The following is a 17,965-nucleotide window of genomic DNA, read 5'->3' as shown; positions in this document are numbered from 1 at the left end:
CGTTCCTTTTTACTGTACCTCCGTTCATATTCTCTTTCTTCCATCTGACTTTCCACCCTCTTTAACAAGTGTTCCATAGTGCAACTGCAAGGTTTTCCTCCTGTTACACCTGTCAAACCTTCCTACTGTCAATTTCTCTTTCAGCGCTGAATGTCCTCAAAGGTCCCAGCGCTTAGCCTTTGGCCTAAATTCTATATTCTATTCTGTTCTATTCTATTTACCCGAAGAAAAACACCAGTTCAGTGAATATAAGAGCTAGCAAAACACCGGGGAACACCTCATGTAGAATACTCCAGTTCCTTCATCTCATACAGTGTGTAAATTCGCATAAGGTAAAGAGAACTCTATAATAGATTCAGACCACGGCAATTGCACGAGCGAGTGGGAGTTCATTCATTCTGCTGGGAAAAGTGGAAACTCACTGGGGGAGACAAGATGTCTCAGAAGTAGCCTTCAAAGAGCGTACAACTTGTAAAGCAGGATTTTCACGAAGAATATTAGCAAGTGAAGCAGTGTTCTGAGAATTGTCGAGCACGCAGAAGACACACCTCCATTGAAGTTAAAACTAGCGGGCAGGACTGTGTGGGCTGAAAAGGTGGTTCTGAAGTAAAGTTCTCGTAAAATGGACCTACGTATGAAAAGGTTTCTTCACAAAGGTGTATTGCAAATGGATATGTCAAGAGAGTTTTCATATCATGCGAGGCACAATTGATAAGATGATAAGATGACACATTACAGTTATCACAAGGCTTTAGTCCATTCCCATTTTCTTTACTAAAGGAGATCAGTATAGTCAAGGTCCAGTTCCCAGAAGAAAAAATCAGTAATCATATCAGCACACATGGTGTCATGAAAAAAAGAACAAACCAGATCATTAATTGAAAGGCAAACCAAATCAAATACAGCAAATCAAACATGCTATTGTAATTGCATAATTATCTTAGGTATGTAAAGATGTGTATGATTATGTGATCATCATCAAACAGAACCATACGAAGTAGGGATGAGACGTTACCTCTGCGTTTGCCGACAGGTGACACAAGCAAAGCCAACGAAGTCAAAAGCTCTGCAGTCTCCTTGCATCACTCATCTGTGCGCAAACATTCCAGATGATGAAGCATCAACAATCATGATGATCAAACTCATTGGTTGGTTTGTTTACTGTTAAACCGGCATCTTGCCCGTATGGGCCATTGCCTAAAAAATGCCCCATAAGTTTTGTAAAGCTTTATGACTTACATGAAGCTTTAATGACTGGAAGAACCAGAACAGATCACCACATTTTTAAAACAGATTTTGCAGTTCCCTGAGTGTTGCTGGAAGTGAGACAACTGACTTCTAATTCAGAAATTATAAAAATTGCATCAGGGAGGCACAGAACTCGATTTGGAAATGCCAACAAGAAGGGAGTTAATAGATGAAAAAGAGTAATTGGAAACTGTGTGAACTGTGGAGGGGGTGGGGTGGGCTATGCTGGCTATGAAGGAAGAAGAGAAATATGATGGACTGAATCATCGGAAAGCATGGATTGGAGGAGGGCGGACAGAAAAAGGTTTGAGATAAAGAGAAGGAATGGAGCATGGGATAAAATAGATTCAAGCGGAACAACACTAGGATGGAAAAGAAGCAGATGGTGCTTAATCAACAACAGATATGCAGCAGTTAAACAAGAAGCTAGAAATGACCATAATCTTATTTAAGGGAGTAAAGCCATAAACATGAAATTTGATACACAGCCTTTTGCTAGATTCTGACAAATGCCTCTAGTAATGCCAAGAAAAAGACGACAAAATTTCAGTGATATTGCAAAGAAGGTTCCCTTTTGATCGTGACATTCAGAAGGGGTTTGAATGAGACAGCAACAATAAGCATTAAAGTAAAGGAATGGTGGTTGGTAGGCTCAGAGCAGTTACCTTTCTTTTGGATGGCCTGAATCAGATACTGTTTTTAAGAGGCAGGATAAGTTCAGGATTCAGCAAGAACAAGTAGTTGAAAGAGATAAAAAAAGTAATAAACCACAGGCACCAGCTTGTTTGCCAACTTCATGAAGAATCACACAGGCAGCCCCTAGTAATCTTTAAGGGTGAAAAATCCCACAAAACATGTGAACTGAGAACTTTTGGTATGGCATAAGATGAGAGAGGGTGAAATAAGAGGATCAAGAGCATTAGAATACCTGAAAGGGGGTTGGCTGAAAAAGAAAAAATGAGAACCAACAAGTGTGCCCATGTCCATCCATCAGGTAGTACAATAGAAGGAAAGCAGGTATTACAAAGATTATTGACATCTTCAGTGGTAAAGAGACGAGATCAAGGTATCAGATATCTTCATTGTATGAGAAAACTTCTCTGTTCAAAGTCCAGACGTACATCTACACCTGACTGACAAAGTGGAAGCATGAATAGCACCATACTGAAATGCAAGGAAGGTCGAAGCTTCCCAATGTATCAGCCAGGTCTCCAAGGATGTTTCGGTCTCTGTAAAGATATTTTTTTTTTACATTTATTTCAAAGGCAAATTGAATTTGGTTAACTTCACCCATGTTTTTACTGACATAAGTTAGACCTGTTTTCCGAAGGCTGCTGTGGTTATTCATAGCACTGCGGACGTTTTAAAAGCTCGTTGACGAGGTCACAGTAAAGGAAGTTCTACTCCGGGTCATCAGCAAAGACATTACTAAGAGTTTCTTTCCGGTGTGATCTGTTATCTAACATTTCAGAGTCGTCTGATAACTAGGACAGAATGACTTACTAAGGGCTGTGAGAAATGAACTTCAGAACAGAAAAAATAAGTTGACTTTGATGACAGCTTGAAGTTTCTTCGATTAATTTGCGTGTCTTGTATATTTGTATTTCAAGTACTATTGTGTTAGTGATATTGTGTGTATATTTCGAGTACTGTTGTGCTAGTGAGATTGTGTGGATGTTTCAATTGCTGTTATGTTGGTGAGCTTGTGAGTATATTTAAAATGCTGTTGTGTTAGTGAGCTTGCGTGTATATTTCGAATACTGTTGTGTCAGTGAGACTTTGTGTGTATTTCAAATACTGTTGTGTTAATGAGATTTTTTATGTATCATCAGTGGTTGCCCGGGTAATTTTAGTATGTGAAAGCAGTATTGTAGTAAACATTGTCGACTTAAAGCTCTCTTTGGCTTAAAGCTGTAATGTGATACCGGAATATACGAGCAAAGCCAGCATACTTGAAAACGATATGGTAAGAGATGTCGCACCAATTGGTTTAGGTCATAAGAGCACATTCGAAGTCGCTTTGACATTCTTGTGGCTTCTCTGAGACAGTTTTTTTGTTCTATGAACTCCAGATACTTGTCTCTTTTTCGTGACTTTTTGAAGCCTTTGCTAGTCGAGAAATTACGTAAATTTTATTGGGGAGAGAGAGAGAGAGAGAGAGAGAGAGAGAGAGAGAGAGAGAGAGAGAGAGAGAGAGAGAGCATATTCATCAGGAAGCGACCCAGCTATATGAAACGGCCATGTATTCATATACAGTATTTATTGGATGAGTAAACAGTGTTGGATGATAGACTTTAGCGAGGGAAGGTGGGTTTTGAGAGAGAGAGAGAGAGAGAGAGAGAGAGAGAGAGAGAGAGAGAGAGAGAGAGAGAGAGAGCATATTCATCAAGAAGCAGTCCAGCTATTTGAAACGGACAGATATTCATATATTTATTTTTTCAGTTTGTACCATAGGTACGCATTTAACCATAACAAAATCCTCAGCAAGAAAATGCTGAGCAACGTGATGGATTTAATATAAGGACGTTGCAATTGCAAAGAACTTTAATACTGACATTAGTATTTAGGTGGCCTATCATAACATGAATAGGTTAGTAAAGATATATCACAATTTGCCGCTGGCATCAAAAGACTTTTTCAAGGTACTGTAAGGAAATGACACGGGATTTTGCATTCCTCCATTATTATTATTATTATTATTATAATTATTATTATTATTATTATTATTATTATTATTATTATTATTATTATTATTATTCAGAAGATGAACCCTATTCATATGGAACAAGCCCACAGGGGCCATTGACTTGCAATTCAAGGTAGACTGTCATAAGAAGAATTTGATGGTCCTGATAGACAGTATCACAATTTGCCGGTAACTAAAACTATAACTTTTTTTTTTAAGGTACTTTAAGGAAATGACACCAGATTTCTGATTTCCTCCATTTTAACTCTACACGTGTCTTTATTATTTGGGAACTGCGATGTGGGTAGATTTTTCAAGAAATTTACGAAAACATTCTTTTAGTTTCGTTTGCTATGATATTTCATTTCAGGTTATGCATTTATCACTATGCACGACTTATTATAGATTGGCATTGCCATGTCAAAGCAAAAAACCATTTTCACGTTTTTGCCAGTAACTTTCCTTAATCTTGACAATAGAAAAGTTAATTTGGTCTTAATTTTGTTCATTCTAGTCTTCCTTTGATTTAGCGAAAAATGTTCTGTACTTTGGGTTGTTTGCTTTAAATGAAAAAATCACATGCATATTTTATTTTGTTTGCTTTTAATTGTTTGCTGTTACCTCTAACTGTACAACAAGAAAGGGTTCCTTTAAAAAAAATTGCTTGCTTTTACAGCGTAATTGTATCAACAAAGTTTTTATAGTTAAGAGAATTCTATGACTCGTTACGTTGTTCCTTCATAAGAACATTCCCAAGCCTAAAAGGGACATTGCAGTTTTTATAGATAAGCAAATATATGACGCTTTTCGTTGTTTCTTCATATCAGCAATGTGAAGAAACAACAAAACGCGTGTAAGAGTATATGACGCCTTTCGTTGTTTCTTCATAACAGCAATGTAAAGAAATAACGAAACGCGTCTTATATTCTCTTGACTATAAGTGCTGTAATGTCTCTTTTATGCTCAAGAAAGTTTATTCTTTAATAAGGCTACATATATTTCCTACTTTAAGCGTAAATAAGGTTTGTCTTCAATTACTATTCAGCTGTGAGGGCCATTGTTTGTGTTAGGATCAAGCAGATTATTTTTACATTCATCGTCAATATACAAAGTTTTGCCCTACTTGCGTTTCTTGATAGGATCAGATCATAATGAAGTCATGACATATCATTGCATATCCTTATGAGATCACCAAATAGGTCAATTTTCCTTCCGTCGCTCTCGCAGTGACGTCCCTGCGCGATGTCACAAATCGCATGATAAAGAAGTTATGCAATTCTTAAGTAAGTCTTCTACACGTCGTCATCAATAATAGTGTCGAGTCACACAACCGCCTAAAGCTTACATTAAAAATTACCAACCACGTCAATGTTTGGCCACCCTCCCCTGCCATCTCTCTCTCTCTCTCTCTCTCTCTCTCTCTCTCTCTCTCTCTCTCTCTCTCTATATATATATATATATATATATATATATATATATATATATATATATATATATATATATATATATATATATATATATATATATATATATATCTATATATATTTTATATATATATATATATATATATATATATATATATATATATATATATATATATATATATATATATGTATCTGTATATATTATATATATATATATATATATATATATATATATATATATATATATATATATATATATATATATATATATATATATATATACATGTGTGGGTCTAAAATAAAGTTTCTTTATGAGGCATTCCTCCAACCTAGAACTGACAGTAGCCTGAATGTCTAGTTAAGACAAAACTTCTTGAAACCCGTAACTGTATAGAAATTCAAGTTTCTGAATCATTAGAAGAATGGGTCTCTAGGCTTGTTCAGTTCATTAAACACCTCAAAATATGCGCTTGGCGCTGCATTAAGAGAGCGAAGATATATGTACGTATGAAGAATTAGAGGAATTTATTTCTGGTGATTCCACAATAAGCTGTAGGTCCCATTGCTAGGTAACCAGTTGGTTCTTAGCCACGTAAAATAAGTCTAATCTTTCGGGCCAGCTCTAGGAGAGCTGTTAATCAGCTCAGTGGTCTGGTTAAACTAAGGTATACTTAAACTTTATTCAATTTCTTTGCAGAGCCGCGGCTCAAGCTTTGAACGCACTGCTCTTGCTGACAGTAATATGAGGCTTTGAAGGGGTTGGGAAGCAGAGCTTCTTCATTCCATTTATTTTCGGATTTTTAAAGCAATTCTGTTGAATTTGGTTCCAAACATACACTGCCATACCCTCCTTTAGCTGGTGACTTAAGGATGAACCCCCTGTGCAGAAAATTTCACATCGGCTACTTTTGATACTGGCAAATACACAGTTCCCTTACACACTGCATCACACGTCGATATTTTCCAAACCCTCTTTGATTTCGTGTACAAGAAGGAGCTTCCATTCCAGCCCCTGATTTCAATCTAGCTTGCACTAAGTTTCCATTCTTACTTCCCTCCGAAACCTCTTGACTTGTCACCAACCTGCAGTACTCAAAACACTTACTCCACGTGTTCTCCTCACTCCACATTTACTCATATCTTGCTGTTCCTAACACTTTCCAGCATTTTTTTCTTTTGTTTTACATTTAATATCTACACTTTACCTCCATGATGGAATGTTACCTTAACATTTCCTTCACACATCCCAGATTTTGACTTGCGCTGACTTTCTCTTCAAGCTTCTTTCAAATACTTATATGAATCAACTATATCAGATCTTCCACCTTCCATACAAAGCATTCATTGCTTTATTCTCCTGGCTTACATTCACCCTCATGAACTACATCTCACTCTGAGTTTTCTCCTTTTGCAAATATTTTCAGATCTATCAGTTGCTGCAGCTTCTCTTCACGATCACCAAATAGCAGTGACGCGTATCATCTACAAACTCCAACCCTTTAACATTATTTGTAGCCATGGTGGCATAGCACACCCTTGCCTGGGAATCACTGACACAAAACTAGTTACTCTTCCATCTACAGCCAACATCAAATATAATCTTGGTTTTGCCGTTAAAACTGACAATTGCTTTAAACACAAACTACATCACATTTTTTATCAGTTGATCTATAATTATTCTTTAGCTCCATGTATGTCACATACAGATATTTTCTTTCTCATACAGCTTTTCTCATAATTGTTCCAGAATATGAACTTCATTCCTTGTCAGTCTTGTTACTTAACTTTCATTCTCCTTGGAAATTGACCAAAATTATTTCACTGTTAATTCTGGCATGGCTAGTCGCTACTGAATGTTTCAAATTGGGCATTGATGTGTATATTTTTGGTTTCCTCGGAAGTAACTGAGTGAAAGACGGCTGAGCACCATGGTTGATGGTGTGTTTAATAAGCTTGTACATATGATGTATGAGTCTTTGTTCTTTAAGAGGAAACTAACTGTGGATGTCTGCTGGTCAAGGCATTGCTTGACTGTCCTCTTCCATAATAATATTTGCAAAGTTTAAATGACATTAGTCACATAATCCTTTTATGTATTTTGATTTAAGATGCTTCCACTTATTCACTCCTTTTTGCAACTGGGTTTTTAATTGGTAATTTATTTAGTTTTTTGTGGTCGTTGTGGATGTTTAACTAAATTTTGACATATTTTGCGGCAGTAAATAATCTTGTCGCTTGTTAACCCTTTGATGTGTATAGTATTTTTTTTTAACTTATTATAACAGTTACCATATTTCCTAATTGAATCCATTAAAGGTTTATGAAAGCGCATCTGCAATTGGGTATGGTGTAATCACTACTTTCTCATTTCATTTCAGCTTGCACCACCTACAAGAAACAGGAGAAGATCTTAGTGGCGTGGCTCAAGAAGGTGATGCCCTCACACAAGGTCGACGACCTCTGCTACGATTTGGCCGACGGGGTCGTTTTTTGCGGTCTGATAGAGGCACTGGTGCCAGGGACCTGTCCGAGACACGATCTTTTGCCACTTGATCAACCAGCAGCAAATCTTCGACTGGCGTCTCGCCTTGCTGTCTCGTATCTTGGAGTAACTGAGGTTGGTGACAGGTTTTGCGATTGTGGGCCTGTAGGTTTTAACGTCATGCAGCACTCTCGAATTATTTTTTGCTGTCTCAGACAGTACACTTTGTTGATCGTTCTTCACCTTTGTGAAGTAAGTGGACTGTATGGGTATGGGAGTCATACGAGTGATAGATATTAAAGATTAAATGTGGGATGGGAATTGTGAGGAACTATGTTATAGAACATGGGGATGTGGAAGAGTAATATCACATATGCCATGGCCATAAGATGATCTTACAATGTAAAGATTATCTTAAGAAAAATATTTTTACGCAGTGAATGTGGCCAAAAGGTGCAGAAATACTTTTGGTTTGCGAGTGTACAAATCAAATTTAATTGTTAGCTTTATGGAGGTCAGATTTTGACTCAAATATAAAACACTATATTTCTGACTAATAGTATAGTATCTTAAATTGTTAAGCGACCTGAAAAGATGACATTTAGGACCAACAGTCACCCCACTTAATCCCATCTTCAAGTAGATCAACTAAAAAATTGATAGCACGAACTTCTCACAAGTATTATTATTACAAGTCAGGCTGCAACACTGGTAGCAAGGGTATATAGATGCATTGCACATTAAAAAAGCTAAATAATTTCCTTACCAGTTGAGATGTACTTTTCCTGTGCTAAAACCATTTCTTTTGGTAAGCCTGTGTTTTCATCATGGATACCCAGCAAGGAAAGTATAACTATGGTGTCCTTAAGAAATGCCATTTAATTATAATTGTATGATAACGAACACAGAGAATCTGGCACGCATATAGACAAAGCAGTAGGTGGACTATTCTCTCTAATTCACATCTGATACTCTCATGCCTCTTTTAAGTTTATTGTGATTTGCTGATTTTCTGTGCTTTGGGGGGAAACATTTATTATTCTTAGTTAAAATCGAATTCCCTGTTCTTCTCACCTTTTGTCATAATTCAAAAGTGTCCTGTCGTTATTTGTTTTGTTCTGTCATTTCCGTAATTCTCACGTCCACAAACCCTCCTGTTTGAATCTCTCCTTAATGGTTACCAGCATGGTTTCCTCGATGCAAATTCTCCGAGGAAATCTCTTCTAGAACTCTGCTGGACTAACTTGAGATCTTCACTCTTGGACCTAGTGGTTTGAATTTCTTCCTCTATTAACAAATGAGTGGAACTGTTAACTAGACTTCCAGAATTTAGGTACATAACACGCCTGGCTAAGGAGTCATCCGACAACTCCACAGTGCAGTTAATATTGTTACCAAATTGTTATTACTTTGTCATGTGGTGAACATGCTTTTTGTCACGTGTTTAAGTGTTAAGCGACTTTGTCTTGCAGGCAGCGTTGCCAGCACCTTCTCGTTTGTTATGCACCGGGTTATTACTGCTACTTTAACGAGTTGCCAGAGGTCTCTTTAGCTTACCATGGTATGTACCTGAAAATCACAAAGCCAACAATAAGTAGTTATGATATTTCATAAGGCATTGAGGTCTTACCCCTTATTCTTAGCCGTAGCCATGTCACACGATATTGTTACGGATATTGAAACAGCTTACAATTCTGAGACAAGTTCCAAATTGGTTTGCAACATAACCTACATATATATTTACTTCGGTATGTCAGTAGATTTTACTGGTGTTGATGCCAAGTAGGAATTGTCTGATATTGTGTACATTCATCTAATGCTGTAGAAAGATGTTATGATGTTCTCCAGATTTTTATATCAATGGGGATAGGCTTCTAGCCTAGACTTGTCATTCCATCCTAATCCTTCGGGCCAGCCCTATGAGAGCTGATAGTCAGCTCAGTGGTCTGGTTAAACTATTTTAATAATAATATATCAATGGGGATAACAGTATAAAAAAAACCTAACGAGTGGAGTATTTAGACTTATAACAACCAGAGAGACATACTTTTGTACCTAAGAAATAGAGGTTTACATTATAAACTAGTTAACATGTTATACAGAGCTATAGTTTGCTTTGTTTGGTGTACTGGAATTTATGTATAAAGTTCTTGAATGTTCTTTAATCCAAACTTCAGGAGAAGAGTCATAAGACTAAAGCGATAAAGCTTTCCACTGTAGTATTCAAGATAATGTATCTCCAGATAGATTTTAGACCAGTTTTTATAGATTTTAGACCAGTTTTTATAGGTTTTAGACCAGTTTTTATAGGTTTTAGACAGTTTTTATAGGTTTTAGACCAGTTTTTATAGCTGTTATACGAATTTTTATAGATGGTAGACAAGTTTTTATAGATTTCAGACCAGTTTTATTTATTTTAGACCAGTTTTTATAGATTTTAGACCAGTTTAATAGATTTTAGACAAGTTTTTATAGATTTTAGACCAGTTTTGTAGATTTTAGACCAGTTTTTATAGATTTTAGACCAGTTTAATAGATTTTAGACAAGGTTTATAGATTTTATACCAGTTTTGTAGATTTTAGACATGTTTTTATAGATTTTAGACAGGTTTTATAGATTTTAGACAGGTTGTATAAATTTTAGACTATTTTTATAGATTTTAGCCAGGTTTTTATAGATTTTAGACCAATTTTATAGATTTCAGACCAGTTTTTATAGATTATAGGCCATTTTCTTTAGATTATAGGCCATTTTTATAGGTTTTAGACCATTTTTTATAGATTTTAGACCAGTTTTTATAGATTTTAGGACAGTTTTCACAAACTTACTGAACCTAAGCCACAAGGACAATGCTTGTGGTAAAATTTCACACTTAGCAATCGTGGAGACCTTTCTTGACCCGGGACATAATCCCTCGAAAGCTGGTTAGCCCCTTGAATAGGAGCATTGCTGACGAGGCTCCTGCAACTCAGCGTTAAGGAACGTAATTCTTTATGTACGCCACTAGTTTAGAAAGTTTAAAGTGTTAAAGGATTTTTATGATAACAGTAATGGCAAACAAGCTAACGCAGCAATATACTTTGAAACTGAAGGTTATAAAGAATTGATGAGAATTGCGAATGTCTCCCATCCTTTTCCGTTTTAAAACATTTATTTTTCATTTCTTTAATTTTCTCAGGAGTAAATAGATAATGAAATACTACTAAAAAATAGTCATTTTTAGTAGTAATACTCAGCATGTCAAAAGATGTAGTATTTATTTTTTTACAGTTTTAGCTAGCAAAGAAAGCAGTGCTTCAAGTGGGAAAGAAGGAGTCACTGATCCTTATGAATGCTTTGAAAGATGAAATGAGAGAAATAGGCCTTCATATCGTTACATTAACCCTATGGAGGTTGTACCTGGATCTTGTCTTTCAGACAGTCTCTCTCTCTCTCTCTCTCTCTCTCTCTCTCTCTCTCTCTCTCTCTCTCTCAGTAACGTTCAACATCACAGCCATAACACCAATGACTCGGAGTTGAGAGCGGTGAAGCCTTACCGAGGACCGTGTTGTGAAGTCCAAACATTATAATTAGGTTACAAAGACGCGTCACGTGGCACTGCATTTACAATATTCAATTTCCGTCGAACCCGCCTTTGACTCAGTGCACCAGCTTACTTGGAACTTCATTATGAGGAGGAAATCGGCATAAAAGGCTTCAATTATACCACAGGGCTCGTTGAAACCATTAGATGACTACGCGAGTTACGAGATTTTCCCTGAATGACTGTGAAAGAGAGAGAGAGAGAGAGAGAGAGAGAGAGAGAGAGAGAGAGAGAGTGAAAGTGAAGCTCGTTACCATTTAGGGAAAGAGAGCTGAGGTGGTCTATATACTGTAGTTGTTTGCTCGCTGTCGAACTGGTTACGACTTCCTTGTAACGCTGCAGGCATCGTCTTTTTGATTTCTTAAATGCAGTATATAGTATATTATATATATATATATAATATATATATATATATATATATATATATATATATATATATATATATATATATATATATATATATATATATATATATATATATAGATATATATATACATACATACATACATACATACATACAAAAATATTAGCCCACAAATACCGTTAAATATAGAATTCTTATTTTTTCTCAATATTAAGCTGCTGTCCTTAATATAAACACATATAAATTGTATTGAGAATTTTGAATGCAAATGAAAGAAAAAATTTTTGAAGTTGTTGAGATGAACTGCTTGCAGAGTATAAACGGCGAAAGAAGAACTGGAACGGTAAGAGAAATGTGGAGAAACCAGACAAAAGGCTAGAATAGGTGAAAGAGTAGACCAGAGTATTTGAGACGGTCCAAGCATGTGGAAAGAACGGCTGATGATATGAAATGTAAGCAATGTAAACCCGGTTTTATAAACCAGTGTTTACAAACATCGAAGGGTTGGTGTAAAGAAGTACGATTCAGCATTCTTCAGGAGAAGGTGGAGAGGAAGCCCTACAAAGGTTTGGATAGCAAGAGGTATTGGAAAGGAAGGGCATTAATATTCAGAGCGCGAAAGTAACTGTGTAGGTCGCTCGTTGCACTGTTGGTGAGCCTTTTTTTGTTGGTGCATAAAGAAGCCGATGTGAAAATTTGACAGAAAAGTGGGTTCATCGGTGAATTAGTAGTTAAATTAAGAATACAAGGATACATACATACATACACACACACACACACATACATATATACACACATATATATATATATATATATATATATATATATATATATATATATATATATATTTATATATATATATATATGAAGACAGTATATACATATAGACATAAAGGAAGATAGATGAATATATCCATCTATCTATTATATATATATATATATGAAGATAGATAGACAAATAGAAGGAAAGATAGACAGATATAGACATAAATGAAGATATATACCAGTATATTCTTGTGTTGTGTACAAATTGTTGATCGATGTGTATTTTTCCCACAGGATTTGACCAGTGCACAAGGCGAGTGTGAAACCAGAATAGCCACAGTTAAGTTCCTAACTGCAATTAGGTACGCTGCTCTCAGAAGACAGTTATTTGGGGGTTTGCCAGTGACCCCAGATACAGTTGCACAAACTCTTGGTGATCATGAGGTAAGGAGTTTGTATTTAAGGGAAGGGGGATGAAATGAAAAGCATGAAAATACAACTCTGTTTATTTTTCAGTATCCAACGATAAAGTTACGATACTAAGGCAGCAATTGATAAAGAGACTTTGTCCAGGTATTGCAGATGGTTGGCCAATAAGGGAATTTGAGACTTGATTGTAATTATAGAGAAGAACTTGGGAAATTAAACTGTCACTTTGGCTTTAAAGTGGTAAGACTGCTCAAGCCTCCCAACCTTCATTTCCTGTGCAAAGGACATTTTCATACCTGTTTGTCTCTCAATTATCCAGAGCAGTTGACTTTAATGCAATAAGAGGAAAATTAAATGAATAACAGCCGGATGGTTTACAGTGGTAGTTGGGATGAGTATGACCTGTCAGTCATGAGTAACAATGAAGAAGTTCTGTATCTTATGGAATGCTTCACAAGAGTCTGATGACTCTGACAGGAGCAAGGAGGATTCATGTTCTGCCTCAGAGATTAAACAAATGTCATGAAGAAGTTGAGGGAAAATGCCATAAAACATAAATCAGCCTTGGGATTAACCTGTGAAATGCTATTTCTCAGTCAGAGAGGACATTTTAAGCAAGAGAGGATTCCAGGTTGGGGCATTAGTCAGGCAGCAGAAAGGAATGTTCTTGGTGTCACTCAGTTGTCAATTAGGACCTGTATTAGTAGGAATCTCTGTAACTGCCCTGACATACGAGGACTTTATTATTCCATCATCAAAAAGGACAACATTGCGGGACAGCTGAACATCTCAAAGCAAATCCCGTGGAAGAAGCAGAATAGGCCTTAGGTAATTACAGCTTATTCCACTGTGGATAAAGATGTACTGGACCCACCTCCAACTGTAGCCATGTATGACTTGCATTTTATTATTTTGCACTGTTTCAAGAATAAGTGTAGTGTCTCTCGTCAAAATTTTCCATCGATTTGTACCTTGATAAGTTGACATATTAGTATGTTGACTTTGAACAAAATGAAAGGCTACAGAATTCAAAGAGCTGTCACATACTTTTGCGTGTTTGAGAAATGAACTTGTTCTAATGTAGCAGATTTTCAAGAAGAGGAACTGCGTTCAAGTTCAAACTGAGGAAATTTAACAATGTATTTTGTTTTGGGAATTTTCTGACCTGAACCTGTTAATTCACATTATTTTTTTGTATAGACACCACAAGCCTGAAAAAGTACTAGAAGAGGCAATTATAATTTTTTGCATAGATAACACAAGCTTGAAAAGTATTAGAAGAGGTCATTATTATTTTTTGTATAGATAACACAAGCTTGAAAAAGTATTAGAAGAGGCCACTGGACAGCTACCAGAAAAGTGATGCACTGATTTTTTCCACCTAGCCTTGGTCACATTCAAGAGCATCACATTGCACGTCAATTTTCTGATAATCAGCAGTTGTTAGACACCAGTTTCAGACAGTGAGAAGAGTAAGGGTGATGAAATACAGGAAAGTCCCTTTTATTTAGCCTATATGCCGGGAAAACAAATGGCTAAATCTTACCTGAACGTGACAATTTGAAGTTGGGTGTCTCACCTGGACACATTGGAGGCTTTTAAGCCTCTAGTAATCATCGTAATCTCTTGGAAAGTTTTAATCTTAATTAATTGCTATAGGTTGGTTTCATCGCATTCTGATTTGGATATTTTTGACAGTTCAAGGGGCACCACATTTCACTATTCTAATGAAATCCAAGAGCTAATCAACATTGAGCACTTTCTAGCCAACACTAGTTTCAAATTGAATGGACAAAGGATGAATGAAGTGAAGGATATGTTAAAAGTTTCCCTTTCTCAAATGGACCATATTTATGGCAAAACTCCAAAGGAAAGTTGTATTCTAGGGGGCGCCTCGCTTAACCAGCCTGTTGCTACTGGTATACCAACAACAACAGTATTATACCAGACACATTTCTCATTTAACTTTTGTGAAGTCTCACGGTTATACAGTAACTTATTTCTGCGACTCTCAACCTTTCCTAGAACAACACTTGTGTCTTAAGCTCTCACAGAGACTCTTAGGTACATTTTGCTTCTCTGGACCACTATATTGATCAACAGATGGCCTCTCCTTGCAACACAGCTTCCTTTTCTAAACCCACACATCCCTTCTTCAGCCAAACCTATTATCTGTTTTACTTTCTCAGTTCAGATCCTTCGCTTTCCAACATCTGTTAAGTACTGTATCCCCCCATAGTTCTTACGCATGCCTCTGTTAACTCGCCCATTAAAAAGAAGAACCATTATTCTTCAAACCCTTTTCTTTGAAAACTTCCATAACCCAAACATATCCTAAATTTGTGGAGGTTTTTACCACCAAAAAATGTAATTGTACGGATGAGTTGGTTATCAAGAGCCCTCACACACTGACATGTACCAGTATTGTGTATTGGTTTATATGTTTTGGCTTCTTTTTTATTTATGATTTTTTCAAAGGTCCTCGCTCGTGGTATGGGACTTCAGATGGCTGTGGTGGGCAGGAAAGCAAGGTTTGTTCTCTACCTAAATCGGAACATTGACCTTGATTTAGTGGTTGAAGTTAAATCAGATCTAGATGATTACTGTAGTCATCACATCACAAGTCGTTCTCCTACTCGGTCTAGGAACACTTCAAATAAGAATCTAAAGGCAAGTGCATGGTTTTGCTTTTACTGATGTGTTTATATTTCTTATTAGAGGCCAGCAAAGTCTATTGGAACTATAACCTACCTAGTTTTCCCACTAATTGTGCCGAGATTAACCTTTCAGAATAATTCACAAATTATATTCCCTTTCATTTTTGAATTACATTATTAGCCATCATTTCAGAAAATGATTATTAATCGCTTTAGATGTCCATTTTTATGTGCTACTTTAATTTTTAGTCAAGAAAAATTTATGTTACAATCTGTTAATTTTTCTCAGTGTTATCAAGAGTCAGAGCTTCAGATAAGCTGTTATCAAAAAATACCCTTGGCACTCTGGCACTTAGACTCCCTGTCTCTTACACCCGCTAGCTTTGTGCCCATATGGAAGCCTGGTATGGAAGCTGAATATCTTATTTATGAGCAGTGATATATGGAACTCGATGAACTTAGACTGTATGGCAATTTTTGTCTTCCTAAACGTTCAAGAATCACATATCATATCAACATACTCTTGCAACAATCAGAGACATAAACGCCTGCATTTAACCTCCTTAAGTAGCTGGTCTCTGAAGCACTTAAATGTCTTGTTTTATTTAGAATTAATATACCCATACTGTCAACAATGATGGTGATTCAAGAGACGAGACAGGAAGTTCCTATTGTTGCATTCCGAAACTTTCACTAAGGTACCTTCATTCTACCTACGTAGGCAGTCGCTGTTACAGACAGGAGTAAAATAAATACAAAGGTACATATTGCATTTCCTTGTATAGAGCTAGCTTATTTTATTATTACGTCTATTAGGAACATTTTGGTCCTCTTGCACAGAAATTTTCTAAGAAAAAATAGCAGCATTTTAACTTTAAAATTGCCATCTTGTCCATAGTTTCGTTTGTGCTCCTGCGTCATTTTGTCCTAATTGGAATTATTCCCAATCATGGAACTTCATTTTCACACTCTAACGTAGAATGACCTCGAGCATTTGTTAAACAGGAACGGCATAACATTCCCCTGGAGTATGAAGTCTCCAAGTCTGAAGTACGTGTGGCGTGGATTCCTCTCCAGCAGTCACGTCACAACTTATCTATCATTTGGAGGGGACAGCATATTCTTGGGTCGCCTTATCTGGTCACAGTAGATGAATCACAAGTGAGTAGAGTAGGAATTGTGATTTTTATATTAATAGTAATTCATAAATTTCTTGAATCTTTGAAAGGAATGAATGCAGTTAACTTTTATCTCTAAATTGAGTTATCTAAATTGAATCTGTTGTTATAATTATCATAATAATCATTATCATTGTCATATGAGAATTCTCTTCCTAGTAGCATGTGGCATCTAACGTACTCCCCTTTCTTGAATTTCATATTATTGCGCTGTTATGTACTATTACTGTTAAGAAATGTCTATAAGAATCCGGCTCATTCCCTTTCTAGTCGGGTTGTGTTTGTAGGTTTCTTATGTGCCATCATGCTTTCGTAAATTATGATTCATGCTTTTATGTTATTTGAAAATGTTAATACTTTTAGGGTACTCAGGCTGTTAGTATACTTGTTAAAGTACGTTTTAATTGTAGGATTATTTGGTTGCGAAAGTGTATGAAATTATAGTCTCTTTCAGTTACTAAATCTTAACCTTTAAGTTAATACAAAGGTTTTGCAGCAGAGCAAAGTTTTAATTTTGTTAAGGAACAATGAGAGTTACTTCGAATGTCGTTGCGTGTCTTGACGCATTTTTAGTTACTGGCGTTTGAATCCCAGGTACCTTTGAGACCTTTGTGCCAGGTTATTGGTTTTATTTTATTTCTGAAACTGGTACTGTTTACTGAGATTTCTCTTGTCTCCAGGTGGGGGACCAGGATGTGCTTGCCCTTTATGCAAGTGTTTTATGCCAATCTTTCTTAATGTTGAAAAAATTAATATTTATTTATTGTATTTTATGATTGAACATAAATAGCACAACTCCCCTGGACCAAGAAGACAATTTTTGAGGCATTTAGGAAATGACGAGCAAACAGCAAACTCTTCCAGGACTTCAGAATCCCCTCAGCTTATTTCTGCAAAAGGACAGGCTGGTGCCTTGAGGTAAGCTTAATAGAACTACTGAATGGTTATGAGATTAAAAGTCTGAAGTCTATAGAGTTTTAGGCTTTCAAGAAAATTTGTTATTCTCAAGAGCAGAAACCTAGATTAAGATTACAAGTACTCTTTATAATATACCATATTCAAAATCTTGAAATTTACAGACAATTCCAACCATATTGTGTGTGTGTTTTTTTCATGATAATTGTCTGCAAAAATGCTGTGCTGAGCTT

General features: G+C 36.2%; 1 protein-coding gene across 1 annotated transcript in view; it reads left to right on the top strand.

Annotated features, from left to right (window-relative positions):
• The window catches only part of LOC136849215 (uncharacterized), a 59,276-nt gene that overhangs the window by 10,477 nt on the left and 30,834 nt on the right, over nucleotides 1-17,965 (top strand). The window contains exons 3-7 of the mRNA XM_067122413.1: nucleotides 7,737-7,975; nucleotides 12,848-12,997; nucleotides 15,461-15,652; nucleotides 16,645-16,800; nucleotides 17,608-17,735. Of these exons, the coding sequence (XP_066978514.1) occupies nucleotides 7,737-7,975; nucleotides 12,848-12,997; nucleotides 15,461-15,652; nucleotides 16,645-16,800; nucleotides 17,608-17,735 (865 nt within the window). The remainder of the gene's footprint in view (nucleotides 1-7,736; nucleotides 7,976-12,847; nucleotides 12,998-15,460; nucleotides 15,653-16,644; nucleotides 16,801-17,607; nucleotides 17,736-17,965) is intronic.

This window comes from Macrobrachium rosenbergii, chromosome 20 (genome assembly GCF_040412425.1).
Source record: "Macrobrachium rosenbergii isolate ZJJX-2024 chromosome 20, ASM4041242v1, whole genome shotgun sequence".
Lineage (NCBI taxonomy): Eukaryota > Metazoa > Arthropoda > Malacostraca > Decapoda > Palaemonidae > Macrobrachium > Macrobrachium rosenbergii.
The sequence above is the reverse complement of the archived record's forward strand: the minus strand, read 5'-3'. Positions and strand labels throughout refer to the sequence as shown.